Genomic DNA, 26,970 nt, shown 5'->3' with positions numbered 1-26,970 from the left:
AAACAAACACAAGTCTGATCAGTTTTCCAGTCTACCCAAGGTGCTTTAACAATTTCTGAGAGAATAGCTGCATTTGTCATCTACTCATTTTGTCTTTTCATCTGTTATATATTGTTAGAAAAATATGTAAATAAAACATCCAACCATTTGGAAAGCTGTGTTATTTAAACAAAGCTGTACGTTTTACACCTGAGTTAATGTATTTTTGCTTGTGTCTTGTCTCATATCACCACTGCCTGTGGAAGAGCTCCCCTGAGATGAATCCATATCCTTGAACACTTAAGGTGCACCTCTTGTTTCCCCTGTCTTACCCTCTGTGGCGAAGGGCACGGATAAAGTTTGTTCCCTTTATGAGAACTGAGTTCTGTAATTCTGTGATAAAACCAGGACCAAGAGGGGGACTCCCTCACACGCCGTTTCAGTGGCAGCTGCAAGTTTGTCCATCCATAAGCATCACTCCAGAGTTCCAGATGTGAGTCAACACTGGACAGACTTAAAACTTCTACAGCATTTCTGTCCGTGGAAAGCATGCTCAATCCTGTGACAAAAACGGGAAAATCTAGAATGCTTCAGCCAACACTAATATGTCGCCTAACTGGCACTGACAATCATAACAAAAGTTGCTTGAATTTTCTCTAGATTTATACGAGTCAATTCTGTTACTCCGTGTGAATATTAATATCACTTTATGCAATGATCAGAGACTGTGGGTGTTTTAGGCATTTACATCCGTGACGCTGAGGGAAGGGAAGCAGCGATCCCAGCCGTAAGTAATGTGCCAGCTAATGGAAACCTCTGCTCCACACAAAGGAATGCAATTACCCATTCCCTGCCTGCGGAATCATCCCAGGGTCGATACAAGAAGAGCTGGTTACTGCAGGTGATTTTTTTTTTTCTTCATGCCTTAAAATAAAAGGAAAATTTCCAGGTAGAAGTCACAGAAGTTAATGTGGATATTCAGAAGAAGCTACTTGGAGAATTGTCCTTACAGCCATACCCTGGCCTGGCTTTGAACGCTCACACTCCGTAGCTGTGCAGCACAGAAGTTATTGTGTATTTCAGTGTAGGGCCACTGCCCAGAGCCTGTCCACTTACGTACTTACACCACTTACAGGCGTAGCAACCAGCATTATAAACTTCTTCATGCGGCTTTATAAACTTCATGCAGCTCTATGAACTTCTTCATGCCGACTCCGTACTGGAAGCACGGATCACACTCCGACTACAAGTTACCCGTGGAGCTGCGGAGCTAATGCGCCTCCCACGGGCCTCCTGACACTATCGCAGGCGGGAATGTGAATCCCGCTCGGTTCTCCCCGCTCGTTCCCGGCCCGGAGCCGTCCCCGCCTCCCCGTCCCGCCGCCGGGGCTGCCCGCAGCAAAGATGGCGGCGGCGGGGGGCGCTGGCGCTGCGGCCGCGCCGAGGGGAGCGGGAAGCGCCGCCCTCAGCAAAGATGGTGGAGGCAGCGCCCGAGTGTGCCAGGCGAGGGTCAGCACCGTGACGCCTTTCACTTCCGGGTGAGCGCTAGCGGGCGCCATATTGTCTTGTCCGTGAAGACGAGGAGTGATAGCGGGGGCAGCGCGGCCGCGGAGCGGCGGCACCGGCGGCGGGAGGCGGGGGAACGCGTAAGTAGCGGGGCGGGCTGCGCTCGCCAGCGCTCCCGGGGGGCCGGCGGGTGTCGCTGACCCGCTCTTCCCCTGCGCTCCGAGTCGAACCGGGAGGGCGCCGCGCGCCGCGGTGGCGGCGGCAGCAGCTGCTCGCCGGGCGTGAGGAACCGGCGGCGCCGACAGCGGAAACCGGCGGCCAGGACGAGAAGGGACGAGCCGAGAGCCGCTCGCCCTCCCCAGCTGCCCGTCCGGGGGGGGGGGGGGCGGCGCGCCGCGCATGCGCGGTGAGGGCGTTGGGGGGGCGTTGGGGACCCCCGGGACCCCCCCTCCGTCCCGCCCGCCCCCCCGCGGGGGTCCCCGGTGGGGACGGGCCCGGTGCCGGCAGTGCGCATGCCCCGGGGCCGCCCCGCGCCGCTGCCCCGGGAGAGGCCGGTGCCGGGCGCGAGCTGGCGGGGCCGGGATGCTGCAGCCGGGCCGGAGCCCTGGTTCCGCGGGGCGCGGTGTGTGCCCGGGCTGGCCCGTAACCCAGTTAGGGAAGCGACGTGTGCGCTGGGATTCCGTGCTTGGCTGTGTCAGCAGCCTGGCTCCCGCACATGAAATGTATTCCTGGGGTATTTGTGCTGTTTCACGGCTTTCGGGGCCGCTCCTATGAGTTCGTTCCACTGGAGGGCTCCAGAGAACTGAAATTCACACAGCGGCATTTGCGAGATACCTGCACCAGTAGCTTGGCACACGCAGGGTGTTTTTAAATGGATTCTCAAGCAAATCATGGGTTTGAAAGTCTTTTTGCTTTCAGCACTTATCGCTGCAGTTTCTCTGTACTTCATTAGGTAATCCCACAAAGTTGTTGAAGTGAATTTTAATGGGGTGTGCTAGGCTTTATGGTTAAGGATGGAGACACAAAAGTGGTCCAAGGGCTGGAACCACTCTTCTGTGAAGACAGGCAAAGAGAGCTGGGATTGTTCAGCCTGGAAAAGAGAAGGCTCCAGGGAGACCTTGTTGTGGGCTTTCAGTACCTAAAGGGAATCAAAGGTACTTTTGTGCATGAAAAAGATGGTGAAAGGTTTGTTACCAGGGCTCTGGGTGAGGGACAACAGCATTAAATTGAAATATAGATTTAGACTGAACATCAGGAAGAATTTTTTAATGATAAGGATGGAGAAGCTGTGGAATACATTTCCTAGGGAAGCTGCATGATTGGAAGTGTCCAAGATTAGGTTGGACAGAACCTTCAGGATTAGGTTGGACAGAACCTTCAGCAACATCATTTCATGCAGGATGTTGAACTAGATGGTCTTCAAAGGTCCCTTCCAACCCAAACCATTGGATAATTCTGTGATATGCTACCCCAGCAGAAATTTCCTAAGTTTCTGTAACAAATGATAATGGAGATTGTTCAGCCACCTTGGTTGTTGTTCATTTCTTCTCTTGTAGTTGACACCTGTGAATGTTTTCAAGCAAACAATCTGTTGGAAGGTGTGGGGTACAGGAAGCAAGAGTTGCCCTAAAGGGTTGCCCTTTGTTTTGAGGCACAGTCAGCCACCTTTCAGAGAGGGGGAATGGTGGTCTTCAAGCATAAAGCTTGTCCACCAGCACACAGTATTCCAACATCATTTTCCAAAGACAGGGTTACAAGTACCAGTGCAGTCCAGCCAACGCCTGTACTGTTGGCAGGAGTAAGAAACCCCTTTCTGGAGTGCAGCTGCACTAAAGATGGCTCTGATGGGGGTGACAGATGCAGCTGCAGCTCCCCTGACTGTAGAACAGAGGGGAACTGAAAGTCTCTGCTTTGTCCAGGCACAAACTGCTAGGATTGCTGACTGACAAGCTCCTGGTTTTTGATTTGTTGGGTGCAGCAGCAAACCTTGTGTCATCTCTGCTGTTAGGCCATGACAAGGCTTCCTTTGTCCCATATCACATACAAACTCCTGCTCTGATAAGAATGCTTTCTGCACTTTGGGCTCAGGGGTCTTGTAGGGCTTAAGAGTCCACAAATTTAGCACAGTTCCACAATTTTTTAGTGGTTAGCTCACCTTATAAGGTGTAGTGGTAGAGTGGAGTTATAACCATGTTTGATTTTTAGTTAAGTGCAGGATTATGTGAAGATTCAATGGGAACAGCAGTGTCCAGTCTTGCTTCTTTTTGTGACTGAGGTATGTAGTGGTTCTGAGTCTGTTTTTGGTGACAAATAATACTTTGGGTAGGTTTTATTAAAGTCTTCTTGCTTTCATCACTAGCTGATTCCTTATTAAGTGATAATTGTATTTATCATTGAGGTTAATATCTGTTCATGAGTAGTGAGGAGTAGTTGTTTATTTAGTTATTTGCATTGTTAATTTTTGAGCAGAGCATGTTCATTGCAGAGGAAGTTGCAGATGGACCATTCACTTCAGAAAAAAAAAATGCTGTGTTACAGGGCTGATTGAAAATCCTGCATCAGGATTTTCAGTGGAATGATACATAAAAAAAATAATCAGATTGGACATTTTTTCCCCCAAACCCAGCACAGTTTTGACTTAAACTGCCTAAGTTATGATAATATTTCTGTGGTAGTAAATGTTCTAGCAGTGATTTTGTTTTGGTACTATATGATAATCAAATAATGTATTTATCTTCATGTCTTAGAAGTAGAAAAAATAAGTAAATGGTACCTGGATGCCAATATCTGGTCCTTTTGCTCTTTTAAAAAAGAGTTGTGTTCAGCTCAGTGGATGTAAGTTTGGATTGACAGACCTTGGAAGCTGTACTGCTGGAGTGACTCCCTGAAGAAGATTTCACAGTACTTTTTTTTTTCTCCTTTTAGTTTTTTTTTTTTAAATTCGACCTTTGTTCATGCTGCTTCATCTTGTTAGCATTGTAAATATTAGTCAGACATACTGATGTGTGAACCAGGTTCTGGGAAAACTTCATGGATCCTGAGCAAGCTGTTTTCATCAGTTCTTTTTCTGATTCTGTATTTTGGATCTTGGTTGCACATTTGAAAAGCCTCTGTTCTTCAGCCTGAGAAAGAACAGGTCTGATGTTAAAAAATGCAGTGGAGCAAATTTTAGTGATACACAGCTATAAGTGAGCTGGAAGATTTTACATGTTTTTTGACTTATCATGCTAACAGATCCCAGCAGGCACAAAGGTATAGATAGCTTCTGGCTCTCAAGAGGAGGAAAGATGCCTGGTGTCTGGGCATGAAATGCTGGGAGCAGCTTAGGGTGGTGCCCTACCTGATGGATAGAAGTGTTTGGCCAAGTGAAAGTGCAGTGAGTGAAACAGAGTAGTAGGCAAGACAGTTACTGTAACTTTTCTGATTTATTGCAGACTTAAAACACACCATAAATACTTGATTTTCTAAACAACAGCTGAGTATAATACAGTAGTAAATATTAATTCTCCCAAGTAAAATGAAAGCTGGTATGTTTTTGTCTGAGTGATGGAATGCATTTGTTCTGACTCTGAGTGAATGTGTCTGCAGCCCCTCTGTAGTAACTTGCAGGGTTTGTTCCTGTGTGGGTGCACAGGATACAGCCCTTTTCCAGATTCCCACATCCTTTTAACTGCAGAAGGGTTCTGTCTTACCTGGGTCTCCTCTGCTAAGACCCCCACCTAATGATAATTCTTGTCACACCCTTTCTGCATTAAATTTTTCCTCTTGGTGGGGGAGCTCCTTTGGGTATGCAAAGCTATTTTTCATTTGCAGTTCTTTTCAGTTGCACCTCTTTTGTACAAATTCTCACAGAAAAGTAACTTTTATTCCAGTGGCACAGTCATGGAAGAAGTGCTCAGTTTACATTTCCTTCCAGTTGGGAGCACTTTGAAACAGACATCTCTGGAGTTTGTACCATGTGTGTCCATTACTGACTTTGGATTCCAGTGTGGTTGGATATTGATGATACCATGGATGAGCTGCTCTTTCTAATTCCTTGGGAGGGCTATGTAAGCTGTTGGTATTGTATCCCCAGAGGATTTATCCACTAGTCCTTCCAACCTCATCAGTGATGTCTTTGCTACCATGGCCCTGTTGAAGCAATAGCACAGTGGGAGGAAAGTGAGGGGAGAAACAGCTCTGCAGCAACACTTGCTCAGTTTGAACTCTTGGAGGAATTGGCATTGTTCTTGTCTTTCTACTAACTGCCCTGAGCCTGGTGTGGTGAATGTAGGATTAGGTTTATCCTGCTTGCAACTGAGCAGTTCCACAGAATTCATCATGGATACTCATCATGAGCTTTCAGTCACTGTGCTAAAACTACACAGAGTCAGTGTCAGCTACCTTGAATGAAAGGTAAAAGCCTTACATTAAAATAAGGCACCCACATGAAAGATCAAGAAATCAGACTATGGATTTCAAGGAGCTCTGCTCCTGAAACATCTCCAGTTTCCTTTAGGTTCACCTTCAGAGCCTAAATCTATATGAGATAAAGAAACTCTGCCCACAGAGTATGTGATGCTTTTGAGATCCTTCTCAAGATGTGTTGTGGATGTCTTCTGTAGCCCAGGTTCTACAGGGAACATCAGAGACTAATGTGCCTTTGTGTGTTTCAAAACCAGTAATTGCAGTTTGTTTCAAACCAGGACTCCTGCCTCTTGGGGTTTTCCCTTCAACTGTATAGACCTAAATATAGTCAAAAAGTCATGGCTGCACTGTCAGGTTACCTCAGAGGATGTGGAACATCTCTGAACCCCGAGGTACAAAGAGCAGCTGTGTAGGGATTCTCCAAGTATGCATGATGGCCTGCTCTTTCAGCTTCCTTGTTCAATTAGATGATGGATATTTCTTTGCTAAATGCCATGCCTGTTTGGAATGCCTGCAGGCCAAATCTTTAGTCACCAGAAAAACTCCTGCAGCTGTGTGTTAAGAGTTTAATTTGCAAGTAAAACTTGTCAGGCCATCTTGTGTCATATATTGGCCTGCTCTTCAGGAAAGATTAGTAGCATGATCAGAAAAGTGATGCAACAGCCTCCCCTCAGCATCAGAAGGCTCTTGATTTCTGGCTGTGGGCTCTGTAGGTTCCAGAATCCTTAGTCTGCCTGTCTACAGGGTTGAATAAACCACCAGAATGTGCCCTGAAGATCAGGTCCAATGAAATTGATGTCTCATGTAGGAATTCCTAACCTTGATCTCTTCAGCTCAGGACACAGCAGAAGGTGTGTGCCACTCTCCTTCTAGTGACAGCTTGACTCCTAGGTTGTCTCCTGATTTCTTGGAGTTGAGATAGTCTAGCTTCTAACAAATCCTTGATTTTATTCCCGAGATGACTTCTTTCCTCATTTTTAAGACATTTCACTTTCATGGATTTCCTGGCAAGCCATTCAGTATCTGCTGCAGAAGCTGTTGAGCTCTAAGGTGTTCTGCATGGTTAGGATGGTGTGTAACATTGGTATTAGGAAGAAGCAGATTGGCAGAGTGATGGGAGTTACTTAGAAAGAGCAAGAAAGTGTGTACAAGATGCACTCATCAGGACAGCTTGATGTGGTTAGTTATCTTCCTGATGCCTTTCTGGAGCTGAGCTAACTTCCTAGCTCTCTGTGCTTCTCATCTTGGACTGGCTGCATGAATTGGAGCAATTCAGTTTATCCATTAGCTGTATTAAGTTTTGTATGGGGACAGATCCTGCTTATCTTTCCAGGGGAAGTTTCTTGGTATTTTTCAGTTCTGCTGCAGCCAATGTCATAAGGCTCCAGGGTGACGAACAGGCTTTGTCTTTTGACATTTCCAAGACTGAGCCTTGCTCCATAAGACTCCTCCAGTGTTGAGAGGTCAGAGCACAGTTAGCTCTGCACAAGTGCTGTTGAACTGGGAGTGGATTTTAGGAGTTTACATTACGAAACTGCCTAGGTAGGGTTGTCCAAGGAACCTGAGTGAGCCTGTTACTGCTCAAGTTCTGTTGGTGGCCTTGTCTAAAAGATGGCCCCACCTTTGACATCAAGGGCCTTCACTCAGCACTGTGCCATTGGCAAGTTCTCAGGAAACCGTGCTCTGCTTCCTGTTGGTGTGGAAATATGTAATTTGCTTCAGGATAGCTGTGTTTTGTGGGAAGTGCTTGGGGGAGTCTCCCAGAGTAGAGCTTGTGAATTAACACTCGGGACTGTTTACTGGTAAGTACCTTCTAAATGTGTAATTTCAGTGTGTGGTGTGTCTGGACACATCATACAACTATGTTGGAAAATACCTTATTATGCTAACAAATAGGGTGAAGGAGATGCCTTTTTTCCCTGAAAGAACAGGTTAACATTGAGGTGTAATTTGTAGTTGAGATGCATGTTACAATCAAGCATGGGAGTTGAAAGGTGCCTTTAAAAATATGCTCTTTGTCTTTACACAAAGAAAAGTTAGTTTAAATACAGTGGTAGAGAGTTTGACACCACATTTAAATGTTTCTGAGTGCTGTTGGCTCTCAGAGGTTGATGGTGGTCGAGGTAAGTCCTGTCTATATTGCTGTCTCAGCTTTCATCATCAGCAGTGGAGCCCTCACCAGCAGTATTGTCAAGGGTTGCACATTTTTATACCAGTAGTTTGCTTTAATAAGACTTCAGCAGATTCTAGTCCAGCCTTTGAATAGAAATTTAAAAAGAAAAAACCCCAACACGTGAAAGAACATAATTCAGAACATGTTTGCTCTTAAGAACTCCTGCAGCATTTTCAGGTATCTTGTGAACTTTCCATAATCTGTTAAATATGTGTAACTGAGATTAAATGTGAGCTGATGGGGTGCTTGGCTCATGTGATTGTGCTTCTGTATAAAACAAAAGCAATCCTGAATTGGCTTCTGTTTCTTCCTTGGTAAACAGATTTTTAATAGATTCAGGTTCCTGTTCTGTGATCTGACATCAGGGAACAGCTCTTGAGGCACCAATAAATGTTCTTTTGTTTATTTGTGTGTGTATGCTAGAGAGAGAGGAGAGAAAAAAAGGCTATGTCCAATTGAATTGGAGGGTAGAACAGCTAAGTAAGAGAACCTTAACCCATCATTGTGAAGGAGGCATAGTATCTGCATTTTCCTTTGTAAGTAGGTGCCTACAAAATGGATCCATTCTTTAAGCCTGTTGCTTTTCAGACCTGTTGTATCGTCACCTGTACTAGTAATGTCAGAACCAGTATGTCTTAATGAGACTGCTCAGTTGAAGCACCCCTCTGTTACTGTCTTGCTAACCTTTGAACTGAGTTAGTTTTAGCCAATATTCATCTCCCTCCCCTCCAACTTCAGTAGGAAATAAAGTTTGTTTCACTGTCATTTGGATGCTCTGCTGTGTTTGGCCTTAGATCCCTGGTGGGAAATTGAGCTGTTCATTGTATTAGGTGAAGCCTTTCTTTCAGGTGATGCTGATTTGGGAACTTGTAAGAAATAAAAACTTGTTTATTATTTGTGTGGCAGCATCCAAAGTTAATTTTGTCAGTGCAGATTTTAGTTAGTAGGACAGGATTTTGAGTCTCTTTTCTCCATTATTAATTACTACTTGTGTCTCAGGTTGTTTTTTGTCATATACATTAGTACAAGAGGTTCCAGTTGTTTCAAGCCTGTAAGTTCCTGGTTTAGTGGGTGAGAGGCATTGTTTGTTGATTTTGGGTTTGTTTCCTCCTCCCCTGCCTTGGTATAGAAGTTGAATGCCTTGCAGTACTTTTAAAATTACTGCTAACAGGCTACATTTTTTCCACTGTGTTTTGTGAGTTCTTTGTGAAGTAGTTTGTGCCCTTTTCTGTTTATGGACTCAGGTTCAAAAGTGTTGTTTTGGTAACTCACATCTCGTTTGTTCATTACTGTATGACTTGACTTGATCTGGTTTGATTTTTGACACCTTTAAAATATCACTAGGAAGGAAACTGTCAGTGATGTCTGGCAGGACAATCCTGAGATTCTGTTGAAGAGTCCTTTCATACTCAGTAAAGTTTCACAAGCAGAATACAAAGTTTCAATGCCTTTATGTAAAAAAGAGTAGCATCAAATAGCACAAGTGCTTGTTTTAGTTACCTCTTAGAACATGACAGCTGCAAATGAGGAGCTAAAACCAGGTTGGGGTTGGCCTCTGAAACTTGAAAGCAGATGGAATTATTAGACACTGAAGTGCTTAGCAAAATAATTTTTTAAGACAATGAACCATTTTTAAATGCCTGTAGCCTCCCTGTAGTAGATAAAAAAATTATATCAAGTGTCTTTTTCATGTTTACCTTGTACCAGTTAGTGAAAACTGGGAGAAAATGCAGGAAAATAAATGGAGAACTAAAAAACAGGGGAGTCTGTTTCCCAGAAAATGACAATGTCCTGCTGTTCCAGGTGACCATAAAAAGAGAGGTGCTACAAGTAACCTCTTCTGTTCAATGGCTCTGAGCCATACATTTAGTCTTCAATATTAAAATTTTTGAATATGACCTTCTCTTTTAGCCTGTATATGTTAATATTACTTCTATAAACATTTTAAGGTGCAAATTTTATTCCTTCCATATCCAATTTGTGTTTCTGTAAAGCAAACATTGCTCAATAAGGAAGATGTGTTGAAATAAATAAAAAATCGTTTTGGACAGTTTTCACATCATATTTGGAAAAAGGCTTCTACATGTATGGTTGCATAAAAAAGGTGATGTTATTGCTTAAGTGTTTCTGTAGTACATAGTTCTGATTAGTAATGAATGTTTTTACAGTGAATTTGGTAATAAAGCTGTGTGCTTGAAAGCCAGCATATTTTATAGTTACTAACCTATGAAAATTGACATTTCTTCAGGAAAACCGTAGAAGTATAAATGCAGTACAGAATTAAGATGTTACAAACCATGACTTTCTGGTTGAAACCAAGCTTTCAAATACAGTTCACAAACGAAAATTAGCTGCTTCAAATAGCAGTGATTTTAAATTAGTTTGTTCTGAGTGGCATAAATTGAATTAATCAAATGTTGAAGTTCTTCAGGGTTTGGCACTGTTGTTGCTGTCTTGTCATAATGTTGTGCATCAAACTAGAACCCAGCTCCATGCCTTGACCTATTGCTGTGCACTTCCCCACCTGATTTCTCTCCCCAGAATAGAAGTAATAAGATGAAATAACTTCTCTCGGGCAAGTTGAAGAGTGGGCCATATTATGTTGCAGAGCAGTGGATCAGCAGATCAGTGCTAACAGCTAAAACCCAACAGTGCTTTTTATTCTGCCCTGCAGCCAGCTGGCACTGAGGGAGAGCCTGTGACCTTCCAAACTGGGCTGGACAGCTGGAACTGCCTGTGGGGTCCCAGCTCCATGCAGCACCTGGGGCGTGCCTGGAAGCACCCAGGGAGTGTGAGGTGGCCTGGGCCAGTGCTGGTCTGCAGTGGGACATGGGGGGGTCCTGCAGCACCCCTTCCTGCAGGAGTGTGGGCTTGGCCTCGCTGTCCTAGGGCACAGCAACCTGCTGATGGGGCAGCCAGGAGTGAATGATTGCTGCTGCTCTCTGAGGTCCCTGCTCCCTTGGTCGCCATTTCAGGTGCCCCTTGGTACAGGGCTGCAAGGTCTTTGCTACAAGATTTATTTGAATACCCTGTAAAATAATAAGGCAGTTATTGTCTTGAGGGCAGGTTTTACTGAGATGTGGAGGCATTTGTTGTCTTAGACCTTATTAAGGATCAAAACAAGTGCTTCAGTTTGTCCATAGTGAGGATCAAGGCCTGAGAGTAAAGAAAAAAAAGGCAGAATACCAAGTGTCCATTTCAATTGAGAAATAAATATATAATTGTGTTAGCTGGAACATGTTTTAAAAAATATGTAATGCTGAAGATTTTAGGACAGAGATAGAACAAGTCCAGTAAAAATAAATCTCATCTAATCCTACCACGTAAAAACTGTGTGTAGGAGGTTCCAATTTAGTTGCATTTGTAGAAGTGGTCTTAATATTGTTACATTTTGATGTGATAAATTGGTATTTAAATGTGTAATTTTTTTGCGTTCAATTATATGCAAAGCAGTCTTAGTGAAAAAAACCAACCTTTTGCTGAGTTTTAGTGTAATTCCACACACTTGTTGCAACATACTATGTATTGAGGTAAAAAAATGCTACCAGAGTTAGTGAAATCCATGTTGATTAGTGCTAGTGGGTTTTAACAGCTGCAAACAAAGGGAGCAGTACCATGCGGCTGTGCACTGCAGTGGTAGTCTGAAACCCCAATTCTTGAAACTTTTAATATGTAAACAAATTTATTTTGACACTTGAAAGAATCTTTATTCTGGATGAAAAGATGAACTGAGGGAAGGAAAAAACATTTACTTACAGTTTTCTTTAGGGTGAAAATAGTATTTGCAGTTACTTCCTCATATCTAGTGTATGATATATGTGTCTAGGAATACCTGGAGAGCTAATTTAAGGGATCAGTTAAAATGTTGCAATAACTGCATTAGTAGCCACCCCATACACTCAGCTGGTATAAAAAAGTTAATTTCCTAGGTACAGATAAAATTGTGAAAAGAAAGAGACAAGAGAAAGGGCGGTGTCTTCAATTATTAAAGGTTTGGATAGCATAAAAATATTCATGAAATGGGAAAAAGCCTCCATACTTAGTTTGGCAAGAAAAGGTAGTGAAAATAATAAAGTATTAGATAGGTTTTGCCCAATACTCCCCCTGTTGCCAAAGTTGATATGGTCTTGTTTGAAGCCCCTGCCCCCAAAATGCAGCTGAAGGTTTCAGAGCCACAGGTGTAATTTTTGTACAGTGTTGACAGTAAATGATTTCAAAACAAAGGTGATCCACAGTTTTTCAGATAAAGGATTTCATTTGACAGAAGTATGCAAAATACAAGTTTGTGTTCATCTCTGCATGGCCCAGTGCCTCTGATGTTGAGTGCAGCCCTTGGTGGTGCACTTTTGTGGAGTGATGCTCTCTGCCCATGCAGTCATGCAGTCCCTGTGTGAGCTGGCGAGTTCAGGATGCCTTTGTGAGCAGGTGCCACTCCAGAGAGCAGGCTCTGTCTGTGGGGTGTGTGTGTCCTGCTCCCTCGGGGCCACTGGGGCTGCTCCTGGCTGGCCACCCAAGTGGCACTGGCTGCTTTGAGCTGGTTTGCTCTGAAGCAGAGAGGCTCTATTCATCTCTTCTGTATTGCACTTGGCTGTGAGCCACGGCTGGGTCCTGTACGCTGCTCCTGTGACCTCAGGGAATGAATCTTTCTCTTTCTTTTAAGTTTGGAGTGTTTGAAACTACTTATATGCTTGATGTTTGAACAGTGTGAACTCAGGGGTTGTATGTTAAATTCCATGAGGATATATTCATTGAGTGAAAAGCCTGTTGAGAAGTTCTTAAAAGATTGGGTAGGGCAGAGGGGGTTACACTCAGTGCATTCTTACCATACTGGTTTTTGGGAACAGCTTCTGGAGTGAAGTGTTCCCAGAACTGTGTCTAGTCTTTGTTTTTGGAGAAGCTGTTTGGAGCAGTGCAGGTGGCTGCTCTCAGGTCTTCCATGTGTGGCAGGTTAGGTGTGTGCTGGAGGTACAGATGACTGTGAGGAGCTGTGTGCCATGGTGGGCACGCCTGCCTGCACTGCTGTGCCTCACACGTTCACCCAGAGCTGGCCCTGGAGCTGCACTGCAAGCGGGCTGTGGAGCTCTCTGCTGCCTGCTCAGTGAGGATATATACAGCACAGCAAAAATTGTTTCTCATGATTTTAAGGGGCAATGTGGTAATTGTGTGGTCATATTTATTTATCTTTCTCAGATTTGGAGGTTATATTTAGAAGTTAAAAAGAGTCTGTACAATGTATAACATGCATGCGGGCACTGTCTTGTACCTGTGCAGTTCTCCTGTGCAATCATTAACAATGTGTTTTACCATTTGGTGACTTTTGTCTTGCTTAACAGCCTTGCATGACACTTTTTTGAAGAAATACACATCTTTTCCCTAAGAAGCAGGCAAAGATACCAATCATGCCTTTTATATTTTGACTTGCTTTAAATTGCATTTATTGCCAGTTGAGATCTTGTCGTACAAACTTGTCATATCTCTCCTTGAACATCATTTGGTAGTTAATTTCTTTGTGAAAATACAGAGAAATCATACTAGACTCTTGAAATCTTATAGTAATATTTCAGATATTACTCCAAAAGGATGAACCATTTCCTCCAGCTTAAAATATTAAGCCAGCATTGCTTCAGCTTGCTTTGCAAGGCTTAACTATATCTGCAGTTATGTAAGTTTCAGTTATGTGATATTTCATGGGCATCTATTTAAACATACAACTATTATTTTTAGTTGAAATATAGACTATATAAAGACTTAAAAGATGTGGGATCAAGGTGGACAACCTTGGCAGCAATGGCCTTTGAACCAACAGCAGTGGATGCAGTCATTTCAGCACCAGCAAGATCCAAGTAAGTATATAGAAAGCTTTGTGGATTCATTCTTTTCATGTGTTGTCATTTAAATTTTTGAATCTTCGTGACAGAGTATGACTCATAGTTGCCTTTGTAGCTGCTCTCAAGAGAATACATTTATGATGCTTTTCTGAACTAGAAAACATAGAAAACATACAAAGGTTCATACAAATGTTTTCACACAGTTAATATATAATACGCAAATACAAGCAAGAAACCTGAGTTATCCTACACAATTTACTACCATTTTATCATACAGATCAACATTTAGACCTCTGTTACTAGACATGTATCCCTGTCAGTTCTTTAGCCAAGCTAAATCCTTTGTTTAAGAGAATATGCTTTTTTATTCAGTACCTGTGTGGCAGAAGTATTAATGCAGATTGTATATACAGAAAGAAATCTCACTGGAAGACCAATGCAGTTCTTGATTTAGGCTACAATGGTGATAATCATGATCTCTTGTTTGAATTTTTTTCCCCTACCAAAACCACCAAGTGCTTTAAAGAGTAGAACATAATATACCTTAAATTGAGAATGTGATGGCAACAATTCATAATATCAAGAGAAATAGAGAAATGGATGAAAGTGCAGGTGTGTATTTAATACTAAGGCAAAGTGATCAGGCACACAGTTTTTACTGTCACTTTAATTTCTGTTAAATTCACTGGAAGGTTTTCCTAATTTGATAATAAGCAGAAGACATACTAGTGTTCTTATCTGAGAGTGCAATTTATTTGTTTACTGATAGGAATGGCAGTAAAGAAAAAGAATGGGAGAGAGAACTGTAACATAATATCTGGCAAGGGTTATATGAAAGAGGGTACATTGAAGAATAATTTTCCAACTATATCTTTTTTACTCTCAAATCTTCATGAATTTATAATATAAGGATATGTATATTAATTTCTGATGTCAAAATTAGCTCACATATAAAAAAGTGCATTACTACCACTCATTCAGTGCTAATGTAAAATAATCTGCCTTTGAACATATGCAGAGAAACTGTACTTCAGCAAGTGTGTACACTGACATTTGCTTTGTTTCTTTTACTGTACACTGTGAATAAGTTTAAATGGTGCTCACAGTGCTTGCTGAAGGTAAATATTGCCCATTTATCTTGAGCAATAAGACATGTAATTGAGAAACAGTGTTGAACTTCAGACATGTGAGTTCTAACCTCTAACTTCCTCTGTTTATTTTAGGCCAGATTGACTGGGCTGCATTAGCTCAAGCATGGATTGCTCAGCGAGAAGCCTCAGGGCAACAGAACGTGGTGGAACAACAAGGAATGATGCCAAACGGACAGGACATTTCAGGAATAGAGTCTGGTCCAAACAACCATAATAATTTTCAGGGGGATCCCAATTTCAACAGAATGTGGCAGCCAGGTTTGTTTCCCTTGCTGTTCATTCCTTTTTTTCATGTTTTTTCATTTTATTCTTGTCAGACTTTTTGGGGCGAACATGCCCTGTCCCTCAGGCTTCAAAATGCGAAACTACCAGTTGATTTATTAATCACAGCTCCTACTCAGAGAGCTACTGTTGCCTCTCCTGTAGTGTAATACCTGCTTCTGGTATGATCTTGAAGGGTAGAATGAGGTCACAGTATAACTGATGCTGGCTTTACATGTCAAAAAATCGTTAAAAAGGAAGATCAGCAAAAGTCCGTGTGAAAAATATGGGTTTATTGCGTTTCATATACTTAGGATTTATCCTTTTATCTTAGGTATCTGATTGTCAGCATTTTTCAGTCATTGGAAGTTAAAGGTGATTGTGCTCTTCTGTTGGTATTGATTATTTTCTGTATTTTTTACTTCCTCCAAACTTTATTTTTTCCCAAAAATTAATTTTCTTTTTAAAATTTCACAAGATACCACTGGTAATAAGAATGGGATAGAAATGGGTTATTTTCCGCTAAGAATTTTTCTGAAATGGTTTTCTGAAAGCTGGGTTATGCCACTATACTGTAATGCAATTTGAAGTGTATGAGCAGCATAGTAAGCCTATGTGCATGTCCTAGGTTGTTTTGGGGAAAACTGCACTTCGTACTTGATTTTGTTAGTGGTTGAGAGAATAACACTCCCAGTTTTCAGTGTCCAAATATATTGAAATGCAACATTTAATATAAGTAGGCTTAATATGTTATTGGTAGATCTTATATGTGTGTAATAAAAGGGAGGTAGCCATCAGGTTTCACCTCCCTGCACTAGGCTACAAGTTACTGTAGGCACATGTGAGAATTTTTAACTTTTCTACATGGCAGAGTGTATTCTAGCTGTATTTTTGTACAGTAAGGAGAAATTTTCACAGAAATAGAAAAGCTATAATAGCACTTTTTAGTTGCTACAGTAATAGATGCAATTATGATACAGATGGGAAGGACAGTAAAAATTAGAAAAATGTTCTGAAGGACTGGAAGGAAGGTAGGAATTAACATGAGAGGCTAGATCCTAATTCTGTTACTGGTGACAGTTATAAGGCAGCTCTGTCACGGTCTATAAGTATCTATATAGTGCACATAATTTTTATCTTTTTAAGGAGTCAGTCAAAAATTATGGCCACACGAGCTATTAATTCATTCCTTTTCACTCTGTTAGCCAATTGTAACCTATGTTTCAGGGCTTATGACTGTAGCTTATTCTGGAACCTGTGCTAGATATTGGGCAATCCAAGAAATCATCCATTATCAGGACTCAAGACTTTAAGGCACAGGTTTCACTGGTTTCAGTGGTTGTGCTGCTTACCAACACCATTTTCCTTCCATAGTAGGTATTTCAAGTCTATTATGCAAAATAGTAAAATTGCTCCTTGGTTTCAAAATTGATGTAGAGAAGGAGGAGTTTTTTAAGTTCAAGCAATTTATAAGTCTTGCGGTGAACTCAGTATTACTAGAAATTTATAAAAACAAATTTAGAGGATGTCTGTACCTGTCCAATTCTGTCCCCCAACTGCATGTTTCAGTTCAGATATAGCTATTTGTATTTCCTTTGTTTAGTTGAAGAAATTATTGAGACAGTATAATATAGTCTTCAGATGGATGATTCTTCCTTGCTTTATCATCTGTGATGCTTTGAGGAACCTTGTGATAAATGCAAGAACACTGAGTGATTGGTGACTCATATAAATGATACTAACTTGGTATCAAATTGTATTCTGACTCCTGAACAGAATGGGGAATGCCTCACCAGCCCCCTCACCCACCTCCAGATCAGCAGTGGATGGCTCCAACCCCCCCAGGTCAAATGGAAATTGTTCCTCCGTCGGAAGACAGCAACAGCCAGGACAGTGGGGAATTTACTCCTGACAACAGGCACATGTTTAACCAGAACAATCACAACTTTGGGGCACCTCCCGATAACTTTGCAATGGGGCCAGTGAACCAGTTTGACTATCAGGTGAAACATTTGTTGCTTTAGTAGCGTAGGCGCGCAGAGTCCCTCCCATGGATGTGTTCCTCTAATATCATCTAGCGGCGGCTTTCACTCTTCAGTTCTGCCAACATCTACAGAATCTGTTATCTGCTAAGATACATTTTAACCAAACACTTGACAGAAGATACTTTAAAGTTCTCAGTTCTCTTCAGAGGCCAAAGGGTTTTATTTTTCTACAGTATTAATAAGAAATGGCTGTTGTCTGCAGTATTAAAATGAATCACTGTGTTCCAGTATATAAATTAACATTATGTAGCTTTGTGTTTAAAAAAAAAACCAAAAAAGAGGAGAAGGAAAAAAAAAAATTAGAAATATATGCTTAAATATGCTAGATAATGTACCACAGGAAACAGTCCTGTATTTGCAGGGAGATAGACTGGATGATCCATTGATCTTTTCCATATCTATCTACTGTGATTCTTTGAATAAACAATGGTATTTCTAAAAAAAAAATCCATATCCACTTTTTTCTTCATTCTGGCATATAAGTTGTATAGTATAATAAACATGTAGGTGGTTTTGTTGCTAATAATAGCAGGGTACATTAGACAGACCTTTAAACACAAACAAGTTTTGTATCTTCCCTCTATTTTCAGTATTTTTCTTCAGAACTCCTGATGTAAATGACAAACTAGCTGTCTAAAACCTACCTCCTATTCATAAACAAATACATGGGAAGATGGGCAGAAATTTTTTTGTTATCTTCTAGGCTATTTTTTATCTTCTAGATTATTTTTCCTCTTACAATTCTGTTGTTGAACAGCACTGTTAAATAGGGAACTAATAATTTTCCAATACGTGAGTTTATTATAATTTTTGTTTATTGTCATAAACAAACTCTTAAAATTAGCTTCTCTAAATACTACAGAAAACTTGTTTGGCATTGAATGAAAGAGGGATGCTTAGCCTGAAATTGTAGTGCCTTAGTGCTAGTCACTTAAATACTCAGTGGAATATTTGATACTGTACTCTTTTTCCTGAACACTCTCTTCTTAAATAGTTTCATTTAGCATTTCTGGGCAGTAAATATTAAAATAAAAAACTCCTCATATATGCCTCAAGACTTGTGATTTTTGGGTTGTATAGAGGTTGCCCAGAACCCATAATCTCTACTAAAATTGCATATTTTGCATTTAATATTTTTATCATATTAATAAGACCTGTGAAGGATTACTGGAAAGTACATAGTGCAAAATTCTTATGTAATAAAAGGCTGGCCTTTTTTTGTTCTCATGCTGTAGTTAAAAGACTGCTAACATAGCTAGACTTTTAAATCTTAGTTTTGTACATTCTTTATTTAACTGCATGCTCTGATGCTAAGCTGGCATGGAACTGATGGAGATAGATGGTGATTATAGAGCTTAATGTTTAGCACAATGTGAAAGGAGATTGGTTGAAGCCCTTTCAGGTTTGTTAAGTATCCTTGCTTAAGTCTAAGTTTAGTCATTAAATATTTAAAAGAAACTTGTTTCTTGGGGACCACAGTAAAAGAGATTGAGAGATCTCAGTAGCATAGAAATCATGGATTCCTACTTGCATGGATTTTTGTAGACCGACTTGCTCACACGCTGCATTTCGTGTTACCATGTGAAGAAAAATAAACTGCATTACTCTTTCAGCATGGGGCTGCTTTTGGTCCACCTCAAGGTGGATTTCACCCACCTTATTGGCAGCCAGGACCACCAGGGCCACCAGGTCCTCCAGCACCTCCTGCACCTACTCAGAATCGAAGGGAAAGACCCTCATTCAGAGATCGACAGCGGTCACCTATTGCGATGCCTGTGAAGCAGGAGCCTCCCCAGATTGGTACATGTTAACCACTCCTTAATGAAAAATTAAAAGCTGTATTTTATAAGGAATTGCAAAATTTGAAGACCTTTTTCTTTTTAATAGCAAGTAAAAGAGCAGGGAAAGAAAAAGCAGTTATAAATGTTTTTCCCCACAATCAGATGTGGGACTTCTTTTGATGGGGATAGGGGGTTTGCTTCTTTATTTTGGGGCATATTTTTATTCCTTTTTGTGGGGGGAAGTTTTCTCATCTTGCAAAACTGTAAACCTTGCTTTATGTAGATGCTGTGAAGCGTAGAACTCTGCCTGCCTGGATTCGTGAGGGCCTGGAAAAGATGGAAAGAGAAAAACAGAAAAAATTGGAAAAAGAGAGAATGGAGCAGCAACGTTCACAGATGTCTAAAAAAGAGAAAAAGGAAAGTGAGGAGGCTGAAGAAGGGGATGGCCCACGGTTACCTCAGAGAAGTAAATTTGTAAGTATAAGGGTTTTTTTTGCTCAGATTTGTATTTCCTGAAAGGTGTCAACTTTTTAGTCTCTTAGAAGGAGACACTCTGTTCCTGGTTACCTCGTTGGTTTTGTTTTTTAAAGTAAGGTTAAGCTGCTGCTCTGTTGATAATTACTTGATGTTTTGAAGATTTTAATGGCTAAGAGGTAGAAGTATATAATTTGTTCTGTAATAGCAAAGAAACAAGGATGAAATTGGACTTTTTTTTTCCCTTTTGGAATGTACAGAGCCTTTGAAAGTCAGAATTCCGAGTCAGCAGCTGAAAATATTCAGATACCTGTATTTGCTAAACTGAGCCAATTTAGGCAACCTTGCATTGCCTTCATTTTAGCAGTTATATTTTCTGTAGTCCAAAGTATATGTCTGGCAGGGAACTGACAACTAAGTACTTTCTTAGCTTGTGTAGGTACATGTACCTGCATGTCTTTTAGGAAAGGAGAAAATAAATAGTTCTATGATAACTTGTAATACAGATTTCAGTACAAAGTAAATGAAGCTGACTATTAAAAATAGAAACTAAGCAGCTTGATATTTAAATTTTTCCTGAAGTGTATGATACTGTACTTGTAGGACAGTGATGAGGAAGATGAAGATGCTGAAAACACAGAAGCTGTAAGTGTTGGGAAAATCAGCAGGAGTCCATCCCCAGCTCCTCAAGAGGAGCAAAGTGAACCAGAAATGACAGAAGAAGAAAAGGAGTATCAAATGGTATTAATAATGTAGTTCTCACTAAGTATTTCTGTTTAACTGCTCATACTTTTCAGGCATATCAAAGTAAATCACTTGTTCTATGCCCAATGCTGTCAACAGAGGTGCAGTATGCATTGTTATATTTGCATCTGTTATATTTGCAGGGTTCATACAGGGTTATATTTGCATCTGTTCATAATGCTGTCTTTCCTATAGAAACAAAGATATCAGTTATGTAACTCATATTTAGCACAATAGTGAAAGAATGTAATGACTAAAATCTTTACATTGATCTTTACTAATTCTAGGTTCTTCACAAATTTCTGAAGACTTTTAGTGATTAAGTGCACCCATTTCAAATCTGTGTTTCAGCCTCTGTTCCTATGAAAGGGTATTTAAGAAATGTATTCTTGCAAGGAAGTGCTACAACCCTAAATCCTAGATCACCAATAGTTTCACTGTGTCTGCACAACCTTCACTCTTGTGAATTCTTATTAATTAAGGCCCTGAATTCTACTAAGTTTGATGAATATATTTTTGTAGAGCATGTGGCCAGACATAAACGACTTGGAGAACTAGCTACCACCTCAAATTTTTTTCCAATTTTTGTAGAAAATATGTAATAATAAAATGCTGCATAAGGAACCTCTGATGGTCTTTACAGGCAGCATACCAGTCAGAAAAGTGCTCTTTATTTTTTGAAAGAATAATTGGAATCAGTCTAAGTACATTGCTGATTTAGATATTCATTGTTATAATCATTTTAGACATTAAGATCAGTGCCTGGAACAGCTTCAATCTTTTCTTGGTTTTTTAGTCATGTCTTTTGAAAGAAGTTATTAAATAAGATGTGCAGGAGATGACTTTCATAGTCATCAAAAGAAGTGAAGCTGTATGGATATAATTTGAATGCAGAATTTATTCAAGATGTTTTGGCCTGTAATTGTATATGCAATTTTCTTCAGATGATGCTGACAAAAATGCTGCTGACAGAGATTCTCTTAGATGTCACAAATGAAGAAATCTATTATGTGGCCAAAGATGTCCACCGTAAAGCAACTAAAGGTATGCAGGGTTTGGGAGGTTTTTTCTTTTTAGTTTCTTCTGCAAAAATTCTGTATTTGCATGTCTTTAGAACATTTAACCTCCATAGTTCTCCCTCAAGAACAATTCCAGTATAATGCATCCAACTTGGTAGAGTTCAAATCCAGTAATCATGTACTGTTGTCCTGTGCAGTGTATTGTGAGTTACTTGAGTTATTCCATTTTTTTCATACAATTCATTTCAGTTAAAATGGTACCTGTGTGTCAATGACTCTTGAGTTGTAGCTGTTCCTTACTACTATCATCTTTATCTCAAAGCTGTTCAGAAGTGAAAAGAGATGAACTTTGAGTCCTCAATTAGTAATTAATTTGCTTTTGCTCTTAACATGTATTGTACTTACAGAACAGATTATTTTAACATAACAGAGTTAATCTAAGTATGTAACTACTGAAGTTGAAAATTATGTGCAGATGCTGTAACTTGGAAAGTGATTTATGAGTATATATTTGGTTTTTTTCTGTTCATTGTTAATTTGCAGTTAAATTCTAAATCTTCATGGTCAGAAAATCTAGAAGTGGTTTTAAATGGATGATGCGTTTTTAATGTTTCTTCTCTCCCTCCAAAGAACAGCAATAGTAGTAGATTTAACAATACCATAGACTCATGACTATGAAATCGTGGCTATTTGTGTTAACATGTTGTTCCTGTTGTTGATGTGATACAAAGCTCCTGCAAAACAGCTGGCACAGTCCAGTGCACTGGCTTCCCTCACTGGACTCGGTAAGTATGTTCCTTATTTTTGAGAGGGCTTAAAGGGGGAGTTTCACTTTTGCCTTGCATTTCTAGAAATTGCATTTTGAAACTAGATTTTAATTGCCTGGGAGTATGGGTCACTTTCTGATAACTTTATCATTATCAGCACCTTTGTTTGTTCCACAGGTGGTCCTACTGATATATAAGTGGGATAGTTGCTGGAGTAAAGGACTAGGCAGTGTGATTTAATTTATGAGAATCTTGCCCTAATTTTGAAAATATGTAAAAATTTTAGATAAATTTACTTGTCAAAATATGATAGTTTCAGAAGCACACTGCAGCCTTCAAAGAAAGGAATACTATTTCATACTTTTCTTCTGTTTTGATCCATATGAACCAGAGGGGAAAGTTGATAGAAGAGTAATGTGAAAGTCTATAAATAAAAATATTATAATCTTTGTAATTATTATTTTATTGAGAAGCTACATAAACACAAAGGCTCCCATATCATATACTGCCAGAAACAACACAGGAAAGAGAGATTGAAATTCCAGCTTGAGACACAACTGCAAGAGATTTCCAACATGACTTTTATCATCTAAAATGTACTACAGCAGTGTCAGTGATCAGTTATGTGTTCATTACATGGAATATTGATGAATTAGATTAAATGTTATCATCACAAGTATTCATGTTTCAAAACTAACTCAGTAAAGATCCTAAGGACCTCAGACTGAAAGAAATCCATGTCATGTTTAAATAGACTTTATCCTTATCAGTCCAGTAGTTAAATATCTCTGGGGGAGAAGAAAGTCTGTTTCTATTCCATCTCCATACCTGTCAAAGTGCTATGTTTTCTAAATCATATGGAAAAAATTGATATGGCATCCAGAATTTCTGTAGCCTTGGACTTTGGAGGCAGCTGAGATGTCTTCTGGGAAAGATCCCAGGCATTTTCTGTCCCGTTGCTGATACAGAGGCAGGCACTGTTACACTCTCCACAGGCAGCTTTTTTGCCTTTCCATACAATGGAAAAAGTACCATGGTCACAGTGGTTGCTTGCTGAAAATAAACAAGCTGTTCCAGAAGGAGTAGAAGCAGACAGTGACCATCAAAGCAGATACGGGGGCCTTGAACACACTGGCAAACAGCACTGGCACTTACCAGAATAAAGTGACTTCTTCAGAGACAAGGAAGTGAAGGAAGGGCAGTGTTACTCTCCTCTTTGCCTCACAGAAGTATTAAGAACAAAGCTTAATCTTTCCTCGTGATAGACTGGACTTTATGCACGCAGGTGGACTGGGTGGTTATGGATCAGGAGACAGTGAAGATGAGAGGAGTGACAGAGGCTCTGAATCATCTGATACTGATGATGAGGAATTACGGCACAGAATAAGGCAAAAACAGGAAGCGTTTTGGAGAAAAGAGAGAGAACAGCAACTACTACTAGAAAAACAGCTAGAAGGTAAACCATAGGATGTCTTCTTACTGTGCCACTGTATAGGGAGTTTACTACTTAGTGTATGTAAATTGATGGCAAAGAAACATGTTTTAAGCAAAAAAATATCTGAAACTAAATTTTTAAATAATGGATTTTTAATTCAAATTAAAAAACCCAAAACCTTGTGATTTTCTTCTGCTTCTCCATACAAGGTAAGGTTTGTCCTTTTGTACAAGTAATGTAGGCCAAAATGTAGGTAGCACATTTGATCCCAGTGCTGAAGAGCTGTCTCAAGATGGATGCAGTGTTAAGAAGTCATGAACCAAGTTCACAGGCTGGAGGAGAAAGTGCTGTTATGATAGAACTTCAAATTGATGGTTTCCTCCTTTAACTTTTTATTTAAAAGCCTGAAAATAAGACATATGGAGCCCTTAATGAAAGGCTGGACTGGCCAAACTTTTGGTTTTCTTAATAGTCCTGTCTCTCTTTGAGTGTTGGAAGATGTATGCATAAAAGCACAGCCATATGGAGAGTGTCTGAGTGGTGCCTGTGACCTTTGTCTCCTAGTGCAGGAAGCCAGATGTCAGTGTGGAGACATCTCCATGAGACTATTTGCAGAAATGCAAAACCAGGGTGTAAAGCAGCTGATTCTGTATGTCCATAATACAGAAGAATGCTAGTGCAGAGTCTCATTTGTAGCAGTGTTTTGGAAAGGTGGAAGATTTCTAATGGACAATACAGCATTATCTAATATACACTGGCTTCAGCCTGTATTGCCTAATAACTTAGGGACCAGCTGGAATTGTTTTCTGGGTTAAATTTGACCATTGGCCATTTGGACCACTCTGGATTTCTGGATGCAGTTTTATTCCCTAAATTAATTCAGGAAATTATGGCCCACATCAAAAGCCCATTTTAAGGCAAAAAATGTCAGTTATTTTTTCTGGATTTAATTTAAAATGGGGAGATTAGGTTGGCAGTGATGCAAAGAATCCTAGATTGAATAAAAATAATTTTTATTTTGGAAACCTCTGAGAAATGCTCTGAGGGTCTCACTATGTGAGAAATACAGCTTCTTCAGACCAGACAGTAATCCTCAAACCCAGATGAATGGGGCTCTAAGAAAGGCAAGAAGCATCAGTACTTTCTGCTGTATTGATGAGGAGTCTTGTAGGAAGCAGAAAGGGAGAACCAGGTGTGCAGAAAGGTTGCAAAAGGAAAAAGTCTTTTGTGTAGATCATTTTGGGACTTCTGGTGTTCCAGGATGTTTGTTTGAGAACTTCATCTTAAGCCATTAAAACATGGAATAACATCAATACTTCTAAAATGGCTGGGCTCTACTTCTAAACCAAGAGGACAACTTTTCTAGAATTATAAGAAAAGAAAGTGGTTTGTTAAGTAGTTGGTATAGTGGCAGTGTTTTAATTTTAAGTATTATGAGAGGTGCTTGGAAACTTGGTTTTGTCAATGTAATAGTGTGGAAATTACTGACATACTGCTCGAAATTAATTGCATTTTATTTCCTGTGTACTTCTTTTTTTAGAAGAAAAGCTACAAAATGAAAAAGTTTCAAAAGAGATGAATGAATTTACCAACAAAGAACAGAATAGTAACTTAGCATCACAGGAGGCAAAAGAAATTGAAGCAGATATGGTTCATGAAAAGAAGAGATCTCCAAATGCAGTCGCTCCTGATGTAGAACTCAAGAAAGAGGGTAAAGAGAGGACAGGAAGGAGTGGGTCAAGGAGCTCTAGCAGTGGTAGCAGCAGCAGCAATAGCAGGAGCAGCAGCAGTAGCAGCACAGTGTCCAGTTCTTCGTACAGCACTAGCTCAGGTAGCAGTCGCAGCACTTCACGTTCTTCCTCTCCCAAGAGGAAGAAGAGACACAGCCGCAGTAGGACGCCGTCACATAAAGTTAGGCGCAGTAGGAGCAGGAGTTACTCCCACAGGAACAGGAGAGAGAGGAGTAGGAGCAGGGAGAAAATAAGGGAAAGGAGAAGATCTAGTAGAAATCACAGTGCTGAAAGGGGGGAGAGGCGGAGAAATCGCAGTCCTTCGAGAGAGAGAAGCTGGGATAGGCGTAGGAGCGGCAGCCGCTCCCGAGACCGGCGAGCCAACCGCGCGAGCCGCAGCAGGAGCAGGGACCGGCGTAAAGCCGAGGAGCAGCGTAGGAGCCCTGCTGGAAATAGGCACAAACATAAAAGTGAGGGTAAAGATCAAGAAAGGAAGAAGGAGCAGGGTGGAGGTGTAGATAAAGACAAAAAAAAGAACAGAGAAAGGGAGAGAGATCAGGAAAAAAGAAAAGATAAGCCCAAAAAAGAGGAAAAAGAAAGTAAGGCTGGCAATCACGATGACAGTAGATTAAAGAGAAAAAGAGACAGCGAAAGAACTTTCTCTCGCAGTGATTCAATATGTGTGAAAATAATAAGACAGGATTCCAGACAAGAAAGCAAAAAAGTTACTACCAAAGACAGCAAAAAACGATCAGGCTCTGAATCTAGTGCAAGGAGTAGTTCTGAATCACCAGGAAGCAGTAAAGAAAAGAAGTCTAAGAAATCGAAGCATATTCGATCATGCTCCATGGAGAAATCTCAAAGGTCTGGTAAGAAGGCAAGCCGCAAACACAAGTCTAAGTCACGATCAAGGTAGTATACTTTTTAAGTACTTTGTCTGACTTTTTAAAAGTTTTTTTATATTCGTCTTCATGTGTACGGCATATGAACCTTTTTAATAAAGTATGGTATTTATTAAACTTTGTCTTAGGCAAAAGTAACTTTGGAAAATCTTTTAAAACTATTAATTACTAAGGCTAAAGTGTGTGTGGGTTTGGGGGTCTTTTATTTTTTCCAATTAACTTTTTCCCCCTTTTCCTTTATTTTTCAGATCAACAACTCCTCTTCGTCGTAAACGCTGAGGAATTTATGGCACCAGTGCTATGATGTTTAAAAATTCCATGAGTTATAAAAGGCTTGTCTCATTATAGAGGCACATTGTGGCTATGTAGGTGAAACCAGAATCCTTTTTTTTTATTTGTAAATAGGTGTATTTTTTCCAAATGCTGCTCAGAATAATAGGATTTCTTTGTATTACATTTTTTCAAGAACGGTAGTGCTTATTAAGACTATAAAACAGGCCATTCTCTTTCAGCTGTAATGTTCTTAAAATTACTATTGAATGTACTGTGATGTCAATAAAGCTCTTTAGTTCATTTTTTTGTTTAAAATTCTTGCACCTGAATTTTGTGGTATATGGTAGAAAGTACTTAAAAAAAAAAGAAAAAGAAAACGGCAGCTTTTTTGGTATAACAGATTTTTAAAGTACTTGAAAAAGATTTAACGTGAAACACTTGTAATCAATGGACATTATAAGATTACTTTATTGGGGGTGTGGAAGAACAGAGAAA

The 26,970-nt window shown here is 40.3% G+C and overlaps 1 protein-coding gene across 3 annotated transcripts; it reads left to right on the top strand.

The window, feature by feature from the left end:
* Positions 1–1,522: 1,522 nt before the first annotated feature.
* PNISR (PNN interacting serine and arginine rich protein) lies at positions 1,523–26,775 on the top strand. Of its 3 annotated transcripts, XM_059469675.1 has the most exons (12): positions 1,523–1,625; positions 13,790–13,908; positions 15,117–15,302; positions 17,082–17,308; positions 18,964–19,150; positions 19,415–19,605; positions 20,209–20,346; positions 21,294–21,393; positions 22,100–22,153; positions 23,421–23,591; positions 25,111–26,212; positions 26,451–26,775. In XM_059469675.1, the coding sequence occupies exons 2-12, from the start codon at positions 13,821–13,823 to the stop codon at positions 26,479–26,481; spliced, it is 2,475 nt and encodes an 824-aa protein (XP_059325658.1). In that variant the 5' UTR covers positions 1,523–1,625; positions 13,790–13,820; the 3' UTR covers positions 26,482–26,775. The 3 variants fall into 3 exon arrangements, 1 of the variants encoding a protein (XP_059325658.1); XR_009418221.1 differs by lacking the exons at positions 25,111–26,212; positions 26,451–26,775 and having other exon boundaries at positions 22,004–22,153; XR_009418222.1 differs by lacking the exons at positions 25,111–26,212; positions 26,451–26,775 and having other exon boundaries at positions 21,999–22,153.
* The last annotated feature ends 195 nt before the right edge of the window (positions 26,776–26,970 follow it).

This window comes from Ammospiza nelsoni, chromosome 3 (assembly GCF_027579445.1).
Source record: "Ammospiza nelsoni isolate bAmmNel1 chromosome 3, bAmmNel1.pri, whole genome shotgun sequence".
Taxonomy (NCBI): domain Eukaryota; kingdom Metazoa; phylum Chordata; class Aves; order Passeriformes; family Passerellidae; genus Ammospiza; species Ammospiza nelsoni.
The sequence above is the reverse complement of the archived record's forward strand: the minus strand, read 5'-3'. Positions and strand labels throughout refer to the sequence as shown.

Bases quoted from the DNA above. Each gene is read 5' to 3' on its own strand.
- PNISR (XM_059469675.1), top strand. From the start codon at position 13,821: ATGTGGGATCAAGGTGGACAACCTTGGCAGCAATGGCCTTTGAACCAA. The intron at 19,606-20,208 runs GTAAGTATAAGG...CTGTACTTGTAG, and splicing joins TACCTCAGAGAAGTAAATTT to GACAGTGATGAGGAAGATGA. The intron at 22,154-23,420 runs GTAAGTATGTTC...TTATGCACGCAG, and splicing joins GGCTTCCCTCACTGGACTCG to GTGGACTGGGTGGTTATGGA.